This window comes from Megalops cyprinoides, chromosome 24 (assembly GCF_013368585.1).
Source record: "Megalops cyprinoides isolate fMegCyp1 chromosome 24, fMegCyp1.pri, whole genome shotgun sequence".
In the NCBI taxonomy this organism is placed as follows: Eukaryota; Metazoa; Chordata; class Actinopteri; order Elopiformes; family Megalopidae; genus Megalops; species Megalops cyprinoides.
Window position 1 is genome coordinate 3,431,993 of NC_050606.1, and position 24,634 is coordinate 3,456,626.

General features: G+C 44.1%; 1 protein-coding gene across 1 annotated transcript; it reads left to right on the plus strand.

Moving 5' to 3' along the window:
- The first annotated feature begins 5,169 nt into the window (after nt 1-5,169).
- LOC118771505 (transient receptor potential cation channel subfamily A member 1-like) lies at nt 5,170-24,014 on the plus strand. The gene is made up of 28 exons (XM_036519512.1): nt 5,170-5,259; nt 5,568-5,730; nt 7,597-7,772; nt 8,341-8,448; nt 8,997-9,105; nt 9,698-9,843; nt 10,073-10,209; nt 11,098-11,146; nt 12,079-12,178; nt 12,812-12,912; nt 13,761-13,924; nt 14,087-14,251; nt 14,862-14,976; nt 15,783-15,949; nt 16,575-16,656; nt 16,748-16,807; nt 16,933-17,031; nt 17,480-17,550; nt 18,912-19,065; nt 19,519-19,608; nt 19,921-20,090; nt 20,197-20,326; nt 20,734-20,916; nt 21,453-21,521; nt 21,673-21,777; nt 22,385-22,411; nt 22,974-23,056; nt 23,831-24,014. The coding sequence occupies exons 1-28, from the start codon at nt 5,170-5,172 to the stop codon at nt 24,012-24,014; spliced, it is 3,297 nt and encodes a 1,098-aa protein (XP_036375405.1).
- Nucleotides 24,015-24,634: the final 620 nt, after the last annotated feature.

Genomic DNA, 24,634 nt, shown 5'->3' on the forward strand with positions numbered 1-24,634 from the left:
CTCGACTTGCATATGGGCAAAGATGCTCTAACTGAAACATTTCATTCAGTTGTTCAGCTCATGTGCTTAACTAGGGGAAATCACAAGGTTTGCTTTTTTTAACATTTGGCTTTATATTTTGCAGAAGCGGTTTAGGCTAAGCACCTTACTCAAAGTTCCAATGGCAGTGCCCCCTCAAGGAACTAAACATATAACCACCTGGTTGCAAGCACACTGCACCGTGATAAATGACTCTCAGTTGCATTGCTGAGAGATGCTGAAGGAGGCGTCAGGGGAAGAACAGGTAAAGGGACATATCGGAGGTTTAGCTTTAAAATCCACCTCTAGTCATGGTGCATCATCATTGTCATCACCATTTCACAGTGCACTGATATTATAATGACACACACATACACGCTCATTCACTCTCTCATAAATCACAAGATGAGACAGCTGAAGATCTGTAGAGAGCTGCATAGAATCTTCAGACCACAAATGTGATTAATGTATTTTAAATAAATAACTAAATAGATGAGGTCACACTAATGAAAGACCTCAGCCATACTTGGAAATCCCTTGTAATGCACAGTAATCCTTGGTTAATGATATATCTCATCTGATAATCCTACTTGATAAACAGTATATCTACTTTTAATATGAGTCTTCTGCCCTGCTGGGATACTCTGTAATCCCCAAGCCTGAACCGCAAGTATGGGCGCACATCTTAAAGGGATCTTGTGGGTACGCATTTCTTAAGAGACAGGACGAAACAGAAACACTTCAGCAGAGCGGGAAATGGATTGCAATCTGTGGCATATCAAATTTCTCTCTGCTATGAGTGGTAAATTAATACTACAGTCAACCAATTTATTGGGTTAGATCTCATGCAATTTTCAGGTCTGCAGTGCTTACATTTAAAATCTCCTGTTAGGCTACAGCTGTGCTACTATCCCTTAAAGCTGAAGAGGTACGGTCAGGAAAACATGCTGCTTAGCTTCAGCTTTGCTTTTTATTTGTGCAAAATTTACAATAAACCAGAGGAGCTTTGAGAAACTGTCACCATGAGCGTATTTTGCTTATGCCTTTCTTGATATGTTGTTCCCATATAGTGTATTTTCCATTGTCGTATCATCTGTTAGTGAAGTGTGTGAGACCAGAGTTTATGGGGGAAAATGTGTTCTTCATTTTTCTTCTTGTCCTGGATGCTGTCATTGTGGATGTTGTCCGTGTTCTTTTATGAGGGCTTTCTCATCTTGAAAGCTCAAAGGCAATCAAAGTTAGCCCAGAGATAGAAGCTAACACAAAAGCTTAGCATAATGAGGAGGGTAGCATAAATATATCATACAAGGGTGACTCATCAAACACTATCACACGTGGCTGCCTCAACAGAATCTAATTAGATTTTTAGACAGTCAGGTGACCTTAGTAAATTACAGTAACACTGCTGGGTGCCCACAGACACTTGGGAGATCAGGCGCCCTGGACTTGATAACGATACTAGCACAGAGATACAGCACTGACAGGGGCTAACAGCACAGAGATTCAGCACTGACAGGGGCTAACAGCACAGAGATACAGCACTGACAGGGGCTAACAGCACAGAGATTCAGCACTGACAGGGGCTAACAGCACAGAGATTCAGCACTGACAGGGGCTAACAGCACAGAGATTCAGCACTGACTGGGGGCTAACAGCACAGAGATTCAGCACTGACAGGGGCTAACAGCACAGAGATTCAGCACTGACTGGGGGCTAACAGCACAGAGATTCAGCACTGACTGGGGGCTAACAGCACAGAGATTCAGCACTGACAGGGGCTAACAGCACAGAGATACAGCACTGACAGGGGCTAACAGCACAGAGATACAGCACTGACAGGGGCTAACAGCACAGAGATTCAGCACTGACTGGGGGCTAACAGCACAGAGATTCAGCACTGACAGGGGCTAACAGCACAGAGATACAGCACTGACTGGGGGCTAACAGCACAGAGATTCAGCACTGACAGGGGCTAACAGCACAGAGATACAGCACTGACAGGGGCTAACAGCACAGAGATTCAGCACTGACTGGGGGCTAACAGCATAGAGATTCAGCACTGACAGGGGGCTAACAGCACAGAGATACAGCACTGACTGGGGGCTAACAGCACAGAGATTCAGCACTGACAGGGGCTAACAGCACAGAGATTCAGCACTGACAGGGGCTAACAGCACAGAGATACAGCACTGACAGGGGCTAACAGCACAGAGATTCAGCACTGACAGGGGCTAACAGCACAGAGATTCAGCACTGACTGGGGGCTAACAGCACAGAGATTCAGCACTGACAGGGGCTAACAGCACAGAGATACAGCACTGACAGGGGCTAACAGCACAGAGATTCAGCACTGACAGGGGCTAACAGCACAGAGATTCAGCACTGACTGGGGGCTAACAGCACAGAGATTCAGCACTGACTGGGGGCTAACAGCACAGAGATTCAGCACTGACAGGGGCTAACAGCACAGAGATTCAGCACCGATAAGCTCTTGAATGGCAGGGTTGTGTCACTGATTGGGGAGTGATTTTGCTGCCCTGGAGTTTGGTCTGCAACAGTAACATCTGATCCGCTGTGTATCTGTGTGATGTATCTGAGTTCTGGGTGGTTGGCTGAGTGGTCTTTGATATTTTTAATCTATGTTTCTAAATTACTTCACTGACTCTCCATAAGGCTGTTCCTGTTTTGAAATAGTAGATGTATTACATTTTTCTGTGACACCGGGTGGCTTTGTCAGGGACTAGGGGAACAGAACGTAAAGTTAAAATTTTTGAGAATACAGAACATTCACTAAATGATTCAATGATAGGGTCAGCAACATTTGGTCAATTATAGAGCGCTCATATTTCTGCATTGTTACATGCAATATTACATACGATGCGTAATGGCCAAAATCTAAGTTAAGCATTACATCTTGAAAGATGCAGCCTGTGTGATGATATCTCTTTTCTGTAAACAACACTAACACTCTGATTGCATTTGCTGAAAATGAGAATTATCCAAAGCAATGAAATATGCCCTGAAAACCCAATTACATGTCTGGAGCGTTGCATCATTCCATAGTTAAAGGCTCTCAAAGTGCCCATCAGATTGTCTTAGCAATCGTGCATTATCCCGATGACACGGCAGTTTTTGTGAGTGCCGTTTGAAAGGAAGGGCCTAATTAGCCAGAGTTTTTTGTGATGTGCAGACGGACGTACATTAGAGGAAGTCATTGTCCTTTACTCGTGACACCCCCCTCTCTGTGAGGTATCTGTAATTGGATACTTCAGAGCGCCTCGCTATATAAACTCTCTCATAATCCAGGAGAGCATGCCCACACCGATGTGACTGCCACTCAACCCTCACCAAGGTAAGACGTTTACTCGCATTTAACGTCTCTCTTTAATGTGTATGGATTTTTATTAAACATGCTGTAATGCAGTGTTTCACATGCTAATTTATTTTATTTTATTTTATTTTGCTCATACAGTACATGTGGAAAAAAGTATTTAGAAGTAAAAGGTTTTTGTTTTCCTGCTAGTGTTGATGAGAAAGAGGCATGTGGTTTTAGCTGTTATTTAAAATTAAAGAGCTCTTGCTAAAGCACAGATCAGCTGAAGCTGGACTCATAAACTCTACAGAAACATGCGAGATTTGAACTCTGCTGTGGTCATTGATGCTCCTGGTTCATTAATTTTCAAATAGATTCTCTGAGTGTTTTACAATGTGCATACTGTACCATTATTTCAAATAAGGTGAGAGAGAGTTCATGTGCTACGATTTTAGGTCATGAGATTATTGCACATATGTACATTGTAGTACAATATTATGTATACAACTTTTGATAACTCTGAACACTTCTGATTGTCCTTGTTGGGTGACTACATATATCCATAACACAAGATGCTTTTTTAAGTGTCATTTTACTTTTGCTGCTCAATAATCGATCATGTTTGACTGGCTGTTGCATTCCAGATGTGTCAGTCAGGTATGGGATACATGTGGAGTCAGATTACCTGCCTTCTCTAGGTACACTAGCTTTATGTTACCTGAGATTCCCTTCCTTCTCACTGTCCCAGCACAGAATCCCAATATCCATCACCATTAGACTCCCTCCAAAAGCATTCATTTTCTGTGGACCCAATCTGTTGGGAGAGGAAACGACTTTTCTTTTTTAAAAAGAAATGTCTTTTGAAGAGAAAACAGGAGAGAGCACTCTGTGACCTTACAGAACTCCGACAGATGAAAGATGAAAAAAGTAATAAAACGAGAAACACACATCCTCAGCGAACACGCCTACTCTACATCCTCTGCTGAACCTCTCATCGCTTACTTTTACGGTGTTTGTCTTAGCAGCTTAGCAACACAACCGGACAAACACAGCACGTGGGTGACTGATAAGGAGGCCTCTGACTCCTCTGGACTTGTGTCTCAGGTGTGAAAAAAAATTGTGAAATATTTTGAGAGGATTTTGATGCAGACCGCTTGCAAGCGGAGACCCTCATTCCTAGTTGTTATAGAAGGCTTCTTGTTTCTTGGTCTGTTTTTTTTTTGAACCGGATTAAATATTCATGGTGAAGGTCGATAGCTAATGCACCAGCGTGGACAGCGCAGGTGCTCTGATTTCCGACCGGAACCTCAGAAATGTTGAGGTGTGGAAGGCAGATGACAGGTAGAGACAGGTGTCCCCCGTTTAACAGCCTGGCCCTATTCGCCATCCCAGGCCGACCTCCCGCCATTCCAGTTAAGCGGAGAGAGGAACGCAGCGAATGAGTCGGTCTCATGCCATGGGTCTCTTTAGTGCCTTTTCTCAGCAGGGAGGTACTTAACCTTGGAAGCCTCATTTCACTGAAATGTTCCTGTGTAAGAGATCCATGATGTCATCAGTGCTCCTGGCAAATACCCTCTCTCCACTACAGAGCACACATACAAACATACACACACACACACACACACACACTCCTTTAGTCTTTTGGCAAGTTCACAGCTGGGGTGAGGAGCTATGCTCTCATGTGCACCAGGTACACAGTTTCTTCAGAGGCCATGGAGCTAAGGGTGCACATATGTGTGGTGTAGTGCACTTGTTTCAGTCTCTCTCTCTCTCTCTCTCTCTCTCTCTCGCGCGCGCTGTTCAGCAGATTTTGTATAACCATAGAATCCAAGTCCTCCATGAAGTGCCAGATGAACCAGCAGACAGGGGTCTATGAATGTGTGATCTCCGAAGATGAGTCAGCCCAAACCTCTCCAAACGTGTTTGAGGTAAAACCCAACCAGTCAGTTTCTGACCCCAAACTCAAACCTGCATGCGATGCCCTGAATGGGCACAGAGTACAGTTGTTAGTACAGTAGGAGGTTTCACTTCAGAAGTGAAGCAAACTCTTTGCATTGTTTAGGGAGAGTCCAAAGAGTGGACAAAAACAAGGACATTAGCACACATCTATTATGAGAGCCCTTTGCTGTAAATCCATATACACGCAAACAAACCACAGAGGAATGTGAGGGGATGCTGGATGTGTTTCCCTGGTGACGCGGTACCCTGACCTCGCTGTGTTCTTGACCTGCATCAGTGGGGTCTCCATGGTAATGTGGCTGGCCTGGAGAGCCTGGTGAGGACACACCCAGAGCACCTGGTCACCTGCGACCCCAGCGGCGCCACGCCGCTGCACTATGCCGCAGCCGGGGGGAGCCAGAGAGCCATCGGGGTCATCGCCAAGGCAATCGCCCCAGAGGGTAAGCGGCCTCACGCTCCGATGGTGTGGACACTCAGGTGGACATTCAATGCCAGAAGATTAGGAGGTGTAGCAATGCGAAACGTCAGAACATATTTTTCAAATTAACAAAATAATTTGAAGTTTCAGTAGTATTGTGATCTTGTTTTGAGAGCTCGCAGGCAACCACCAAAATAAAAGAAACACTTGAGCAAAAGTGATGACATTATTTATATATATATATATATATATATATATATATATATATATATATATATATATATAAAGAACTGAATGCAAGCTGTTGCACACAGGTGTGATTGCTGAGATAATTAACCAATTAGCATCCCATCATGCTTAGGGTCATGTATAAAAATGCTGGGCAGGCCCAGTTGCCCATTGTTTTGGCTGCAATGTCTAGAGGAAGAGATCTCAGTGACTTTGAGAGAGGGGTGATTGTTGGGGCACATCTGACAGTAGCTTCAGTGATGAAGACTGCTCAACGTGCTGATGTTTTATGAGGAACAGTAGCTAAGGTGCTGTTGGCGTGGAGGTCTGAGGGAAAGACATCATCAGCTAGGGGTAGCTGTGCTCGAAAGCACATACTCCTAGACTGTCATGTCCATGCATTGGTTAAAGATGCAAGGCAAAACAGACAAGTAGTTCTGAATTAGTTGACTTTAAATATCATTCTAAGGCGTGAGCAGGCAGTTTTCATCGATGACAGTTTGCCGAGAACTTCACAGAGAGGGATGCTGTTGGAAGGTTGTTGTGCATGAGCTCCACATTACACCTAAAAAACGCAAGGTTTGCAAATAAAGAGTTGCAAAGAACACAGGCAGTGGTCTACCGAGCAGTGGAAAAAGTCATATGGTGAGTCATCCTTCATCCTTCATTCCGTTGTCAGCAAGCGGACAAGTACATGTGTTGTGCTGTGTGAGTGTGGTTCTGGCATCTCATGTTGGCCCAGTGCCCTATTAGATATTCCTTCATTTTGGCAGCTGCCTGTATCTTTAAGCCAAGCATCTAGACTCATGTGCAACAGAACAAATTACCCTGGAGCTGAAATCCACTTTGAGAGACAAAACCACAAACATAAGGACCACTGCTTTGAAAACAGCACATTACTGGAATATTCCACGCACAGCATCTGCACCATGAGGTGGCTCGTACGTGACCAGGCAGTGCTGTGCTTCCTGTGATCCATAACTTTATGGTTATTTAATAATGAAAGATGAACTTTGTGTTTTATTTGTGCAGTAGAGTAATAGGAGAAGATGCATATTAATAACACAGCGCTATGGTGACTTATGGAAAATGGTACAGAAAGCAAGCTGTTGGTGTGGCTCATGCCCTGACTGATAAGAACAAGAGAATTTTTCTCTTTCAAACACTCCACAGGACTGTTCCAGAGAAATTCGAAAGTTACTCGAAGGCTCCTAGGGTACTATGTAGTTAGGGCTCTATGTAACACGTGTCAGCATTACGGAAGACAGTAAGTATAGTACAGTGAGTCATCCTGATAAGGGAGTCTCCGAAGCTAATATTTAGCAGCGAATTGATGGTGCCGAGGCTCGTTGTTCTTTGGCTTCCAGGGTGTGGCAGTGTAGCATAGAAGGTTGCCGGTTCAAATCCCAGCTGGGGGCACTGCTGCTGTACCCTTGGGTAAGGTAATTAATTCAGAATTGGACAAGGTGTATAAACAGGTAACATTTAAAAGTGTAACCTATGTGTGCAAGGTACTTAACCCACAGTTGCCCCAGGAAATATCCAGCTGTATAAATGGATAACCTATAACTGATGCAAGTCACTCTGGATAAGAGCGCCTGCTAAATGGCCGTAATGTAATGTAACAGTGTGACGTATCAGGGACTGTCCCTCTCCTCAGACCTGAACGCACGGGATGAGCAGGGTAACACCCCGCTGCACTGGGCGGTGGAGAAGAAGCAGGCGGAGAGCTGTTCGGCCCTGCTGGACCTGGGGGCCGACCCCAACGTCCTGAACCACGCCTGCATGGCCCCCCTCCACCTGGCCATCAGCCTGCAGCACAACGCCCTGGTGGAGGTGAGTCACCTGGCCTCACCTGTCCTCACCTGGGACCCGCCTGTGACTCACCTGCGTTCTGACGCTCCGCAGAGGCCAGGCCATGTCACACCTGTTCAGACAAGAGAAGCGTTTCATCTGTTTCATTTATGTGTAAAGGACAACGTACAATGAAAAATAACCAGCATGTGTCACCTTTTTGCTTTATACTCAATATTAGTTCGTTTTCTCAGATGGGCAGCTAAAACCATAACCCAAAATATCATAAAATATCATAAAAAAACAAAAACCAGTGGAATGTCATCAGCTGTGTTATACTGCAAAATTAAAAACCACAACAAACCAACTAGATATATCTTACATATTTGTCACATACTGTACATGGTGATATTTGAATCTTTAATATAATTGTAATGTAAAGGTTAAAAAAAAATCATTAAGCCAAAAACAGGGAATCAATGCCAAATGACTTTTGCCAAAAAAAAAGTGAAAATGTAAATGCTATTCAAAACACAGTGATGTAGAGTTTTTTTTTTTTCATCCACACTGATAGTTCAGCATTATTTCTTTTCTTTTTATTTTTGCACAGCTTTTGCTGGGTCACAGCAAAACGGACGCGAACCTGGAGGGCGACCTGGGAAACACACCCGTGATGCTGGCGTGCTCCATCGACAACCACGAGGCGCTTTGCATTCTGGTACACACAGTCCTCTGACAGTCACCAAAACACAGCCACCACAGAGCAGCACTGAAACCATTACCCTCTTGTGCCGTCTCATCTGACTGAAAGCAAACTATCTCTAGTGCTGGCCTGGGGCAGAGCACATGTAAACCAAATACTGTAAATGAACATACCCACCCGTTCACTGTTTTAAGCCTAAACACTGTTGGGTGGCTGGGGGGACAGCCTTCAGGGCTAAGACTACAAATAGGGAGGGCCCATTCAGTAAGAGGCAGGATATATAGGGGTCTTCCTATCCAATGGTGCTAGGTATTTCAGGAATGGAGGTTGAATTCTCTTCGCAAAATACCATCATGAAATATTTACAATAACAGTTGCAAAAATAATTGATTTCCTTTAAAATATGTGCAAGATATTTTGACATATTGAAATTCATGCTTCTTTCATCTTGGATCTCATGTTGGAAAGTATATCAGCTGAAGCTGCTTTTTCGCGAGGGCCGGACACTGTGATGTGCGTGATACGAATTGCTGTGGAAGACCGCAGTGTGACTTTCTCCCCAGCTGGACCACGGTGCCAAGATGTGTCACCAGAACCGGCTCGGCCACTTTGCAATCCACGCCGCCGCCTTCGCCGGCGCCAAAAAATCCATGGAGGTGATTCTCAAAAAAGGTGAGTCAGCCGTCTCGCCCGGCACCAGCACAGGAGAACGCCGAACAAGGACGCTTCACCCCTCCCCCCACCTCTCTGCCACGCTCCGTGTTCCCCTCCGACTACCTGACAAACCCACGCCCTCTTTGTCCTGAACACCTTCTGGTCTCCTTGTAAGCTGCCCGCACATGCTACACAACCTCTTACAAGCAGCCAGAATATTGAATAGATGCCTGGTACATAGAAGGAAAAAAATGTGTAGTGGTTCTGTTTGGGGAGAACCACCAGCATGGAAAAAAAAATCTGTTTCTGTTCCATACTTACAGGTAAAGTCCTTGATACCACTGGTGCTCCCATGAATTCTGTTCCAGAATCCTCAGGTTCTCAGCATTCTGAAAATCCCCTAATACTGTACTCCTCTTCCAGAGAAAGCAATCTTATAGTATATACAGGTAGACCGGGCTTAACTTCACACAATACTCCCACTTCATCATCTCATCTGTAGTGTAATCATGATAAGCTGTTGTGTACTTCTTGTTAAAGCTAGACTCAGTAGATCTTAATGATTGCTAACGAGTAGATCTGTTACGTTCCCTCTTTGAATTGCGTGAAGGTGAAGAGATTGGTCACCCCGTTGAGCAGCACATGAACTGTCTCGATAAGTCGTTCTGCAGTCCGCTTCACCTGGCCGTCCGAGGAGGGAATATAGAGGTGATTAGGCTTTGCATTGAGAACGGCGCAAAAATCGACCAACAGCAGGTAAATCAATCAATCGATTACTTAACGCATTTTGCATACTGTATTGATTTTGTCACACTCTTTTAATTAATTTACATTAATTGTAAAGACAAAAAAAAAGTTCAGGCAAACTTGGGACTCACAATGGGACAATGTCTTCCATTGTATCTCCTTTACAACGCCAGCATGTTAATGTCTACGTTGCTGGTGAGCACTACATACAGTAAATTCATGATCTTCTATTGAACAGTGCGACAAATCCACGGCTCTGCACTTCGCCTGCACGCAAGGCGCCACGGAGGCCATCAAGCTCATGCTGTCGTCTTACAGCCGCCCGGAGGACGTCATCAACATCACGGACGGTGCGCACCAAACCCCGCTGCACCGGTGAGTACGCGCGCGTTACCTGAACAACATAACCCAGATGAATGTAATTACTTATGGCTTGACACATAAGCCCAGTTAGTTCCTTCTATTATTCTACGTAAATATTGAAGCACAGATGGTAATACTGAATATGCATTTCCATAATAAATTGTTTTCAAAACCATCAGTGTATTGTTCCTTATCAGTCATTACTGTGTGCTGTAAAACGATAAGGTAATATTAATATTTTAATATAACGTTCAGATCTTTTTAATGCATTTATTTCAGATATAATTAAACATATGACAGGTGTGATTGCCACCGTTAAAAAAGATGGAACAAATATGAGCTAATAAAATATTATCAATGATTAATGACCTTCCATCTGCACACAAAAGACATCTTATCAAAACATACTGATGAATTTTCCATGTAATAAGAAAGACAGTGAGCATGCTTAGTAATTCCCATTTGACCTCTGTGATGACCTTTGCCCTCTTATACAAAATCCCCACCCTTGACCTTGGTCATGACAGTCAGTTCCCACTCAATATAATAGATGTTCAATTCACAGATAATCCTTATTTCTCTCTTGAAGCATTGGTCTACATCATTGATTTTAAATTGTTTTTGAGGCATGGTTCCTGTCATTTCTAGCAAATAATTGTATCTTATACCCAGATAGTATAGTTTCAACTCCCACAGTATGTTTTCCAGAGGAAATGGATAAATATTTATGAATGTGTATGTGGTGTGCATTATGTGGTGTGCATTATGCATTTTTCATGCATGGCAGTTATGTACAGAAGTAACATTAATTTTCATATCCTGATTCTGTGTATGTGAAATGTGTATATATATTGTCTACTCTGTGTATGTGAAATGTGTATATATATTGTCTACTTGCAGGGCAACAATATTTGATCATGTTGAGCTGGCAGAGTACCTCATTTTAAAGGTAGGCATTTACCATGTCGTACTGAAAGTTATGTCATCTATTAATAAATGAGGAATGTCATGTCTTTTGCTTGTTTGTATTACTAAAGAACTTAGTGCCTATAAATCTATGACCAGCACAGCCCATGTTGTAATGGCCTTGGAAATTACTTGATCAAACAGCTCAGAAAACTGGAGCAAATGGTAGCAGACAGCAGACAGCAGTGAATTCAACACTGTGCAAAGGATTATTAATTAATTTTGTCACATTATTTTATTATACAGACACAAGCGTAACAGTAAAAGGTTTGCTGGCAGCATGGTGTAGTGGTTAAGCAGAAGCATAAAGCTGCAGGTTTGAGTCCTGGGCTCGGCTCTGCTGTGCCCTAACAGCAAGGTGCCAAGCCTGAATTACTTCACTGTGTATGTAGCTGTAGCAGTTGACGATTTAAAAAATAATAATAAATTAATAAAAGAACAAAAGCAATACGAGTTGTCCTGTGCAGGTCTGACAATGTTAATGTAACATTGAACAATGTTACATTAACAATGTTGTATTACATTATAATAATACATAATACATAATAAAGTTTCACTGTTCCAATAGCGTGTGGCAGTGTAGCATAGAGGTAAGGAGCAAGACTTGTGGCTGAAAGGTTGCTGGTTCGATTCCCTGCTGGGGCACTGCTGCCCTACCATTGGGCAAGGTACTTAACCCACAACTACCACAGTAAATATCCAGCTGTATAAATGGATAACATGTAAAAACTGTAACCTATTTAAGTCGCTCTGCATAAGAGCGGCTGCTAAATAACAGTAATGTAATGCAATGTAATAATGTAGCCAGTGAGGAACAGAGGAGTCTAAGCGCAGCTGCTGCGGTCAGTCTTGGAGCCTGTGTGGCGAAGCTTTGCCTCGCAGTGACTCGGCAGTGACTCGGTGTTGGTCCGGCAGGGTGCGGATATTGACTGCGTGGACTGCAAAGGTCACTCCCCCCTCCTGCTGGCCACCAGCTGCGGAGCCTGGAAGACCGTGGAGATGCTGGTGTCACGCGGTGAGGGGCAGGGACGCCCGCTGAGTCCCCCAAAAAACCCCCGTTTCAAGGGGCGGCGCGGTCCGCGTTTCCGCCCAAAGCGTGCATGTGACGGATAGCGTGATTCTGAAAGGCAGACAGCTGGCAGCAAATGTCGGGGTGCTCATATCCACGGCTATCTGAAGCTGTAGTAACTGGGGTGCTCTCTCTAAGATGCGTATAAATGCACAATAAACGTGTCCAGCCGTCTCAGCTGAGCTGGTTATTCTTTCTAGATAGCTGGCAAGGTGAGCTAGCTCACTGCAAGATGCAAGATTTGCCAGTCCGGTTCTATAAATGTTTATATGGGTGTTCCTTTGTGTTTTACCAACAGTGATCAAATTCCAGTACAGGTAGAATGTAATGTGTATTTAACAGACAGCATGCTAGAATATCTTTACATATATAAAAATATGTCTAAAAATACATATTTAGCAGATCTGGTTTGTTTCCAGACAAAACATATATTGAATGGACAGCATGATATACAGTAGCACTTTAGCACCGCAGGCATTTGACAGATGGTAGTATATCTCTGTGAAATAAAACCCTTCAGACAATAGGGAAACACGCTGTCTTCTTGATTATGTTTGTTTGCCTGTTTGCTTGTTTCAGGAGCCAATCTGAAAATAAAAGACAAGTTTGGCTGCAACTTCCTGCATATTGCCGTTCTCCAACCGAAAGGGCTGAAAAATCTCCCGGAGGAAGTACTGCAGGTTAAGCACAGTAGCACTCCGCACTGCACTACAGCAGCATTTCTGACTGACCGACCCTGGAGTTAAATCTGTGATTACAGGACAAACGGAGCGAGAAGTCACACTGTTTGGACCCTCCACTTCTAAGAATCAATGCTCAAGACAGCACTAACTTTTCCATTTTATGTTGAGCCGGTGCAAGTCAAATCAGCCTTTTTAATTATACAGTGAAGTCTGTGTTGATAGGGACTATGGACAGGTGTGGCAAATAATCAGCAGGTTCCCATGCAGTAAACATTTTATTATTGTACAATGTATTTCGTGACAGTAAAGCGAATTTAATTTGAATTTAAGACACAGAGAGAGAAAGAATGTGGCAGAGAGGGGGAGAGGGACAGAGGTAGAAAGAGAGAGACAGATAGAGAGGTAGAATGACAGAATGAACAAGAGAGAGGGGTAGAAATAGTGATGAGAGGGTCAGTGAGGTAGAGATAGAATGACAGAGAGTGAGAGTGTGCCAGAGAGAGAGAGAGACAGGTTGAATGAGAGAGTGAGGGAAACTGAGGGAGAGAGACAGAGTGAGAATGTGAGAGAGACCTAGAGAGAGACAGTGTGAGAATGTGAGAGAGACCTAGAGAGAGACAGAGTGAGAATGTGAGGGGGAGACTGAGAGAGAGACAGAGTGAGAATGTGAGGGGGAGACTGAGAGAGAGACAGAGTGAGAATGTGAGGGGGAGACTGAGAGAGAGTGTGAGAGAGACAGAGATGGAATGAAAGAGTGAGACAGGGGTAGAATGAGCGTGTGAGAGAGGCAGAGACCGAACGAGGGCGCGAGAGGACGTGACGTGACTATGGCCCTGCCGTTTCAGAATGTGAAGGACCTGCTGAGCGATGAGGATGACGAGGGCTGCACCCCGCTTCACTACGCCTGCAAACTGGGGATCCCCGAATCGGTCAAGAACATTCTGGGCCTCCAGGTGTCTCTGGGACACAAGTCCAAACAGAAGAAGTCCGCTCTCCACTTCACAGCGGAGTGAGTGATACCCCCTAAAGGGTTCCTGTGTTCAGCTGGTCCAAAAACGCAAACTTTCCCTCGGTTTTATTTTCTAACAGACAATACTGCTGTCAGTCAGCAAACGTGTGACTCAAATGTTGACCCGCAGTGACATCATTGTGTTCTGTATGAATTTTGTAGATATGGGCGTATTAACACATGCCACAGGCTGCTGGAGACCATAACGGACGCCCGTCTCCTTAACGAGGGAGACGAGAGGGGCCTGACCCCCCTGCACCTGGCCTCCCGGGGCGGGCACACCAAGGTAGTACAACTGCTGCTCAGGAAGGGGGCGCTGTTTCACAGGTAAAGCTCTAATCAACACCTAACCTCTGCCACTGGCCAATCAGGAACCGGAAAGGTGTTACATCACCATTACAAACATAACATGTCACTTTTATTATTGTTTAATTGTTGTTCTTATTGTGTAACAGACAGCCTTGTCAAGAGCGATTTGCAAAGCTTGAATGTCATGTGTTGTTCATTTATACAGCTGGGTATTTCCTAAGGCAATTCAGGTGAAGCACCTTGCTTTAAAGTCAGCGTCTTATATGTATTTTTCTAGTAAAGTGTCTAGGTTCTACGTGGCTACACTGCCAGCTTTCTGTGCTTGTATGTGTGTGCACTGGTACTGCACATGACCCACACATGTAGCACAGCGGTAAGGAGCAGGGCTTGTAACCAAAAGGTTGCCGGCTCAATTGCCTGCCGGGGTGCTGCTGCTGTACCCTTGTGCAAGGTACTCAACCCAGAACTGCCTCAGTAAAACATCCAGCTGTATAAATGACTAACATAAAATTGTAACCCGTGTAAGTGGCTCTGGATAAGAGTGTCCGCTAAATGACGACAATGTAATGTGATGTAATGTAATGTAGTGTAATGTTTGCTCCTCTGTGTTTGTGGCGACGGCCATCAGTGACTATAAAGGCTGGACCTGTTTGCATCATGCGGCGTCGCAAGGGTTCACTCGCACCATGAGCATCCTCCTGAGCTCCAACATCAACCTGCTGGACAAAGCTGACGAGGACGGGGTACGAAGGAAGCTACGACACAGCTTCACTTTCAAACCATGGCATTTTCATGAAGTTGTTACGTGGCAAAATATATTTATTAAGTTAAAATGGACTTGCATACTGTGAAGCGTGGCCCGGGTATGTGAGGAACACCTGTGTTTCATATCCCAGACCCGGGTGGCGGTGATGGTCCAATAGGCAGTGCAGCTCTTAACTTCAGTTAACATCACATTAGTCCCAATGACATCACGTCAGTCACGATCACATCACATCAGCCGTGATGTCATCATTACAGTCATAATGAAATCCCACCACCCGTGATGACAATGGCAGTTCCAGTAAATCAGGCTGTTTATGGGTCTCTGAAAGGCATTGGAATTATCTCTCTGTCTGAACTGACATAAATCAGAAATACTGGGGATGGTTCTGTTCTCCTCAGGAACAAACTTTATGTGACTATTTGAATATAATATAATATAAAACGAATAATAACAAAATAAACTATTATTATTATAAAATACAAGTAATATAAATATAATGATGATAATAACATAAATCTAAATATGTTAATAATAAATCTAATAATAAGGCACTGCATTGAAACATCTTGTAATTAACAGGCTAGCTCAAGTATAGTTTATGCCTCACTGTTTTAACACTGATGCTGGGTGATTTGTTTTCTGTTTGCCATGTTAACCTTTCTTTTTTCCATTCCATCTCATACCGTATTCTTTCTAATTCTGTACCGGTACCACAATGAGCTGTGTGACAGCGGTAAAATCTGATTGGTCGGTTGATGAGACGCTCTGTTTTGATTGGTGAAGAACACAGCACTGCACCTGGCTGCCAAGGAGGGCCACACCTCAGCGGTGAGAATGCTGCTGGACAGGGGAGCGAAGATCACCCTCAACAAGAACGACGCCTCCTTCTTCCACGAAGCAGTGCATCATGGGAGAAAGGACACGGCCAACACCATCATCAAGAGTGAAAGGTTAGTTCAAGGAAGACAATAATAACGTGGACCATGCACTCTTCAGTTGCACAGAGGGGAAGGCGAGTTCCTTACCATAAAATGGGAATCAAAGACTTGGTTTTAGAAGCTATACACCTGCACCTTTATGTGTTCATGTAAGTAAATAAAACTCAGGGAAAGTGTCTGGTTGGACACACAGCCCTGAAAGGGCTCACTGACTAAGCATGAGTTTGCTTTTATCCAGCCAAGCACTTTTCCCCAGGGGTCATTCTCAAATAATGATGACCGTAAGGTAAATGACATTGCTACACAGCCCTCGGTGCCTTTTAACAGACGGGATTTGGCTGTAAGGAATTTCTGTCTCTGGCTTTCACTGCTGCTCTCTTTACTCCTCATAAGTGTGTGATGGCCGTCATTGCGATTAGATTTCAATGGCTGACAGGCTGACTTTGTACTTCAAACTTTCTGCTTTGAAAAAATTGAGATTAAGTTGTGTGTGCGTGTGTGTGTGTGTGTGTGTGTGTGTGTGTGTGTGTGTGTGTGTGTGTGTGTGTGTCTCTGTGTGTGTGTGTGTGTGTGTGTGTGTGTGTGTGTGTGCGTGCGTGTGCGCGTGTGTGTCTCTGTGTGCATGTGTGTGTTTCAGGTGCACAGAGGCATTTAAAGTGAGTTCAGCGAAACGTTGCATCGTTCGGGACCTTATAGAGTTTCTTCCGGAGTCGTGCAAGGTTTGTGTCCGCACACACGGACGATAAACACGGTAAGACTGCCACTTGCCTGTCACATTTTTAACAAATGCTCCTTTTTTTCCGCCAACAGTGTCTTTTGGACACCTGTGTGAAGGAATCGGACGATGACGTCAACAGCTATGACTACTGTGTGAGTGTGTTATGTTTTCAGGTTGTCTCTAAATGCGAAAACTTCAACCTTTCCTGACTTTAAAAAAATAAATACCAGCTCCGCTCCTTGGCTTATGAAAAAGTTTTCCTCACTCTATATCACAGGTTCACTACAATTTTCGCTGCCTGCAAGCTCCCATACAGGCGGGTGGTCACGATAAGCAAGACAAAGGACACCGGACGAAGCCCCTTGTGGCTCTCAATGTAAGCAAAAAAAGCAAAAATAAACCAGCCAACAGCTTTCTGACTGAATCACACTGCACGCTCTCATTAATGCAACCTCGACAATACAATATATAACCCCTTTCCCAAACACAAGCACACACACACTTTCAAAACATAACTTAAAAATATATTTTAGATATGATACATTTTATATGTGATGAGTGGCAGTGTGGTGTAGTGGTAATGACCTTTGCTCATAACCAAAAGGTTATTGGTTCGATTCCCTGCTGGGGCAGTGCAGTTGTACCCTTGGGCAAGGTACTCAACCCAAAACTGCCTCAGTAAATATCCTCCTGTATAAATGCATAACATTCAAAAATTCTAGCCCATGTAAGTTGCTCTGGATAAAAGTGTCTGCTAAATCACAGTAATGAAACGATATACAGTATGTATGTGTTATCCCAGTATTCACTCTCCGTTTTCCCAGGCCATGGTTCATTTCGACCGCATCGAGCTTCTGACCCACCCGTTGTGCAAGAAATACTTGCAGATGAAATGGTAGGTAACGGGTAAACAAATGACTGTTGCCAGAATCATTATTAGAATAATAATATCCATAATAGAAATAGTACCTACTAATTATTATGGGTTTTATTATTTGATGATGATGATGATGATAAAAGCCATAATAAGGCAGCATAATCATCTTGCTGTAATATGATCAACCAATATAATAATATATGAAACGTATATTACATATATGTATATATGACATCACATTATACATATATATATATATATATACACAGTATATATATATATATATATATATATATATATATATACAGTATATATATACATACACACACAGATAATTAAAAGTTTTGGAGCCTGTTGTAGACAGCAGGTTTGATTTGAACATTTTATCCTTAAATGTCCATAAATCATTACTTTTAATTTAACCAAGTGAACCAGCTGGAATGAGTCAGGAAGCGCCAGCCTCACAGAGGTGCCTAACGCATCTGTGAGGGAGATGGATGTGTGCATTTGGCAGCTGGAGCAGCTGGGCAGAACTGTGAGACAGTCTGTCTTCTGTCACAGAACTCCAGACAGCATTTCATCTGCAAATGAACCAGTGCAAAACGCACTGTGCTGTTAGTCATTGGAAATATAACTTACAGCACTTACAGTACACACAATACATTAAGCATAGATATTTAAGACATCATTTTAATAATTTAAAACAGTGGTGTTTTCTCGGTTAATTGACCCTCTGTTAATATAAGGATGAGGTTTAGCAATAAGTATTTACAAAATGCATTATATTGAACAACTTTAGGCAGTTTTTTTGTAATGTGTGACTGTAATTGCAATTATTTCATTTCTCCATGTCGTGGAATTCCAAATAGTACCACACTTTACTTGATACATTTGCTAACTGAAAAGGTTGTCTGTTTTTTTTCATATGAGTGTTGAAGGGTAGCGTTTTGTAGGGCTTGTGTAACAGTTATGGGTATTTTGTTTGAATGTATAGTCTAAATGTCTCAGCCTGAATAACATGGGAGAAGTGTGTATGGAATTTGCATGGATGTTTTAACATCTTTTAATCTTGAGGTTCTCCGAAATCTAAACTCTAACTGTTGTACATTGTTTGACTTTTATATAGTATCAAGTATAACTTTTACTACTAACAGTAATTTAATAGTCGCACTCATGCATGTAAACTTGCATAGATTACACCTTGTTGCTTGATACTTGTTATCAATTAGCAGTGTTGGATCTTTACTGAAGATTAGCTTCAGGCTAATCATTTTACACAGGACCCCAGTGCAATGGCAGTGACCCCTGCCAGGGAATCAAACCCACAACCTCCTGGTTTCAAATGCAGCTCCCTAACCACTGTGATTTGCTCTGTTCAGGAGTGCTTACGGTGTCAAAGCCCATGTGCTGAACCTGGCTGTCTACTCCCTGGGCCTGTTACCCCTGTCCTTCCTTATAGTGAAGATGAGGCCGACGATCAGCATGACCGGGAACGGAACATCCATCAACATGGTGTCTACCTCACTGGACCAGGTGGGGCGCCGTCCGCTTACCCGCTATTGGCTAATGAAGGAAAAGGAGGGGGTCTGGGTAACAAATGAAACACGCTGAGGAGTGTGTCCCTGCAGACAGGTTCTCAGTGGCTTTTTGGGCGAAGGATGTGAATTCCGCACAGCCTCTGTCTGTCCTCCCCAAACTTCTCTTGACGATGGTGAAACTTGTGTTCTTTGATAATTAGCTCGCACTTTCCTTAGCGGTCATTTCTTTTACTAGAAACCGGATACGGTTTTAACGATTAACGATTCTAGAATTCTGTGATTAATTTTGTCTCATAAAGTCACTTGCTGGCTGCATCCCTCAACTTACCAGAGGTTTCTGTCAGTTTAAAATAATAAAAAAAAATGTCTTCAGTAGCAAGCCACAAATTTGCCACGTGTTCCTTATCGTTAAACTCTGTTCTTCTCATAATTCTGTCTCCTTTTCCAGCAAAGCTACTTTCTCACCAGTTGTATGTTCCTGGTCGTCGCCATGAACCTGTACGCCATCGGTAAGGAGGTGGTGCAGATCATGCAGCAGGTAATGCTGATATCTCACCAGTAGGGGGTGGTGTTGAGCTATGGTGGAGGGAGAGGGCTTGTTGCCACAGCTGCCCTTGAACAAGGCACTTAACCAGAATTGCTTCAGTTAAACGTTCAGCTGCATAAACGCATTAAGAGCAATCTGCAATCAGCGTAAATTGTCCCTTAAAAGCGTCTGTTGATTGAATAATGAAACGGAACATTATTGCAGCCTATCATATAGTGATTTATGCCGGTTAGCACAGCGAGCTAAATTAGGCCCCAGGACCCAGCGTTCTCATCAACTGCTGTCCTTTGTGTGCGGGAAAAGGGTTCGAACTACTTCCGAGACGCCTCCAACGGGCTGGACTGGGTCACGGCTGTCATGTCCCTGCTGTTCGTGGTCCCTTTGCTGATGGACATCAGGAGCACGCTACACTGGCAGGCTGGAGCCTGGGCTATCCTGGCATCCTGGATGAACTTCCTCCTCTACCTCCAACGGCAGGTGTCCCCCCCCCCCCCCCCCCTCCAGAGAGACGGCCCCCGAGCCCCCAGGCACATGTCCGCTCCCTCACTAAAGCTCCCCCCTCTCTCTCCTCGTCCGCAGGTTCGAGCATTTCGGGATCTATGTGGTGATGGTGCGGGAGATCATGAGGACCCTGCTCAGCATCATTATCCTCTTCTTCTTCCTCATGCTGGCCTTCGCCCTGTCCTTCTACGCTCTGCTGATTGGCCAGGTGAATGACAGCGTAGATAAACATGTTACAGGATAAGAGTGACTGCTAAATCACAATAATGTAATGTAATGATGTGTTTTTATTTTTCCTTCTCCGTGTCTGTTTTTGACACTCGGAGCATTCTCTTAAAGGATATTGATAGTTTTCCACTTAAATTTCTCTTGTAAAATGAAAGAAAAGTTCATTGCTTATTTGGAAAATGACCCCCCCAGGGAGTGTGTTTAGCTGAATACGCTAAGGTCCACACCAGATTGATGGGACATGTTAACACCAAGCTGTAAACGTTTGTTTCTGGCCAATCAAACGCTCCCTCTTGGGCTCTGTTTCACGGCAACCCACCTAGCACAGATGCGTGTAAAGAGCCGAGGCTCCAGGTGTAGAGTGCTGTCTGTCTTGTTGCCTTACAGAGGCATTTCGGAGGACTGGATCTGTCGGTGATGCAGACCTTTGTCATGATGGTGGGCGAGATAAACTACCAGGAGAACTTCCTGACCCCCTATCTGAAAGGCACTCTCCCATTCCCCTTCGTCACCTACGTGGTCTTCATCTGGTTCGTCCTCCTCATTCCGATCCTCCTCATGAACCTGCTGGTAGGTTTCCCTCAGGGCGAGAGACCCCCTCCATCTCTCAACCAACAGGTTTCTCCTGACGTCCCTTTCATTGCAGTTATGCTACTGATGTGTTTTTTAGCCTCTTCTAACACTTAGAAGGTTGGGGTGCAGCGTGGTGTAGTAGTAAGGAGAAGGGCTCATAACCGTATGGTTGGAGGTTCAGTTCCCTGCTGGGCACTGTTGCTATACCCTATGGCAAAGTGTATAAGTGGGTAACAAAACATGTAAATTCCTCTAGATAAGAATGTCTGCTAAATGACAACACTGTGATGAAGAAATGAATGAAACTGTCACTGACTGTGGTATTTGCGACTCTCATTCAATTAGCTGAGCTCTTGGTCGTTGGACCTTCGTCAGAGCATCTCAGCTTATTAAATGAGGTTTGCGAAGACGACCGCGTGAGGATCTCTCCTTGATTTGTACTAGAATATTCCTGCCTGCTCCTGTGCAGAGTCTGGTGGTGTGTGTTTCAATGTGTTCCTGCTGTAATATACTGTGTGTTGTGCTTGCCACAGATCGGTTTAGCAGTCGGAGACATCGCAGAGGTACAGAGGAACGCAGCCCTGAAGAGAATCGCAATGCAAGTGAGTACGTCGGCATCGAACGAAAAACCGGTTCAGGTCCTCCGACCCCTGAGCATGGTTAGGGCCACAGCGCCTGTCCCGTCTGCGGGTTGGATCCGTGTGTCTGACTGCTGTGAGGTATCGGTAACCCAGTATCGGTAACGTTCAACAGATCGACCTCCACACAAATCTTGAGGAGCGTCTGCCCTACTGGATCATGAGACGGGTGGACCAGGACGAGATCACCGAATACCCCAACCGAGCCTGCAAAGCTAAGGTGAGCCGCTGACGCCCACACCTGGGCACAGGTGTCCCAGGTGTGAGCCTGGTGGGTGGAGACTCTGAAGATGGAAGCAGGGAGGAGAATAACAAAACTTTTTAACCTGCCAGCTGTGCTTTCCATCATGGTTTTGTGCAATTAGTAAATGTGCCATTTTAAATAAGTATCATTCCTATGCACCTGGTTATTTTTAATGCAATAGTGTCTGATGTAGCTGTTTTACTTTCCTGAGTGTTACAGTCAATTGTTAAACCTGAACTCTCCACCAAGGGACAGTGCCAATCCCTAATCGATCCCTAATCTCTTTCTTATAGTGCAAATGATTTAATGCAACCCAATCATGTCTGTTACACTTGTGACATGAGGTGCATTAAGGTCCTACGTAAGATTCCCTCATTAATCATGTAAAATCATCAGACAGAGGCCCAGGTGGATGAGAAGTCTAAAAACTTGTTTTAATTGTGCAAGTGTCTGGTGCTCTGGCAGTGAATGACTAGAGGGGACACAGACACCAGTCATGCTCTCAGGGAGCCCGTTGCATTCCATGACGTCGCACTAAGCAGACAGCCTGATTCCGGCTCATTGTGACATCATCACGTTTCAGTTGTGCAGCTTGGTATCAGCCGAAGCCGTTCAGTGTAATAATTGTCTGGCTATCGTCCAGCGCAGACTGAAGACCCACCTCTTCAGACTCCATCTCGCTTCCATCTCAATCCTTACCCCCCAACACCTGCTACCTCTAGTACTTGCTGTTTATTTTGTGTGTAGTATTATGATGTATTTTGGATTCTGTGTTCCAGTGACTGGCGTATGGTAGGGTACTTGGCTTTCCTACTTGCCTACTCAGATTGCACAGGTTAACTTGTGGTGCTTGAATAGTGTTATGCTCACACTCACTGGTCTGAAAGTGTTGTTAGCCTGGTCTGACACTGTTGCTCATTTAACTTGAATGGATACATATATGTTCCATTGTGCTAGAAGTCGCTCATGATAAGAGTGTCTGATAAATGATTGTAATGTAATATAATAATTTTGCTTGAGAGTCCAACAGCCATCTTTCATGCAGGACTCAAAGCTCTGACTTTATGATTCCAAATCTCTGCTCCAGACAAGTTGGATACCTCAGGACCTTATTAATTTTTGAATTGCATCTCTCTTTAATGCAGAATAGAAGCTTCTGGAACTCTGGGAAGAGGACAGCGGTGCACACTCGCCTAAACACCGCCACCCACCAGTCAACACCACTGGAACAGGAGATGAACAAGCAGAAGTACAGGTAACAGCCGGATGGGGGTGTAGCGTTCCACTGAACACAGTGAGATGCAGGTAACAGCCGGATGGGGGTGTAGCGTTCCACTGAACACAGTGAGATGCAGGTAACAGCCGGATGGGGGTGTAGCGTTCCACTGAACACAGTGAGATGCAGGTAACAGCCAGATGGTGTAGTTCTCAGCTGAACACAGTAATATACAGGTAGGGGGTCACATGGGGTTGAAACTCCTGGCATGAGGGTGTGGCCTCTTCCCTCAAATCATTAATCCATTCATTCATTCATTCATTCATTCATTCGTTCACTAATTTATTCATTCCCTTTCATCCCCTCAGCTGTTCATGACAGTGCAGCATAAATTAGAGATGAATATTAATTATACATTAATAATAGAAACATTAATAATTGAAACAACTTCTTTTGATGTCAGCACCCCCTCCTTCTGACCCGTTTGTTGGAGTTCCTCAGACAGAAAGAGCTTTTCCTTGTACTTCAGTGGTCCTCGTTAGTCCTCTGTCCGTCATTCAGATACCAACGCAGTATCACAAAAACTGGCATCTACACTGTTCACTTACGCAGTTGCTAGTTTTTGTATATAGTGGCGTTCTCGTTCTCCAGGTCAAAGATTCTCCACTGTAGTGCAAAAACGTGTGTTTTCAGATTAAAAAGTCATTGCTCTAGCGTAAAAACGTGTGTTTCCCAGGTTAAAGAGAATCTTTTGTAGTACACAGATGTGTGTGTGATGTCCAGGTGTACTGTACACACGTGTGTGTTTTCCAGGTTAAAGGAAATGTCCAGCATGTTGGAGAAGCAGCACCAGCTGCTGAAGCTGATCATTCAGAAGATGGAGATATACTCTGAAGCTGAGGACCCCGACGGCCCCCAGATTGCCCCGGGTCCCAAGGTCCTCTCCCAGAGGAGCAAGTGGATTCCCTTACTCAAAGCCGTGAGGACCATGAAGTGATCCCACACCCTGCTGGTGCTCAGAGGGGCAGCAATATGTTGATTCAGTCGTGACCTGAATGTGACATCACCTGACTCCAATCTGCTTTTGTGGAGAGAAACGCTTCTTTGGGGGTATGTTTTGTGCTAAAAGAAGGTGTTAGTAGCGTAGTTTAATTAACATCAGGCCATTAAACAAAGTCAGGGAATCTGCCTATTAAGACGAATCGATTTAATCCAACAGCGAATTAAACTGGGGCAAGTGTGTGACAGGAGTTACCTGGATCTTTGAAACATTCCAACACCACAACACAACCTTTCTCACAGAAGCCTTAAGAGCACCTACCTGTCAATCAATGTTAATCCTGAATCGTTATTCAATTAGAAGCTCAATCAAACCTGAGAACTCCCCTGGATGCATTGCCGCCCACAGCATGCACACAGGACTACAGCTGAAAAGCACCATTATACACAGAGCATGTCTTACAGACTGCAACTAGTATAGCACTGTTGTTATTTTTTATTTTTTAACATAAATCACACCGAGCCAAGATGACAGCTTGTTGTAAGATCATGATGTGCTCCGCTATAAGTGTGCCTGCAGTTTTCTTCTACATACTTGTGAGTAACCATTACAAGCCT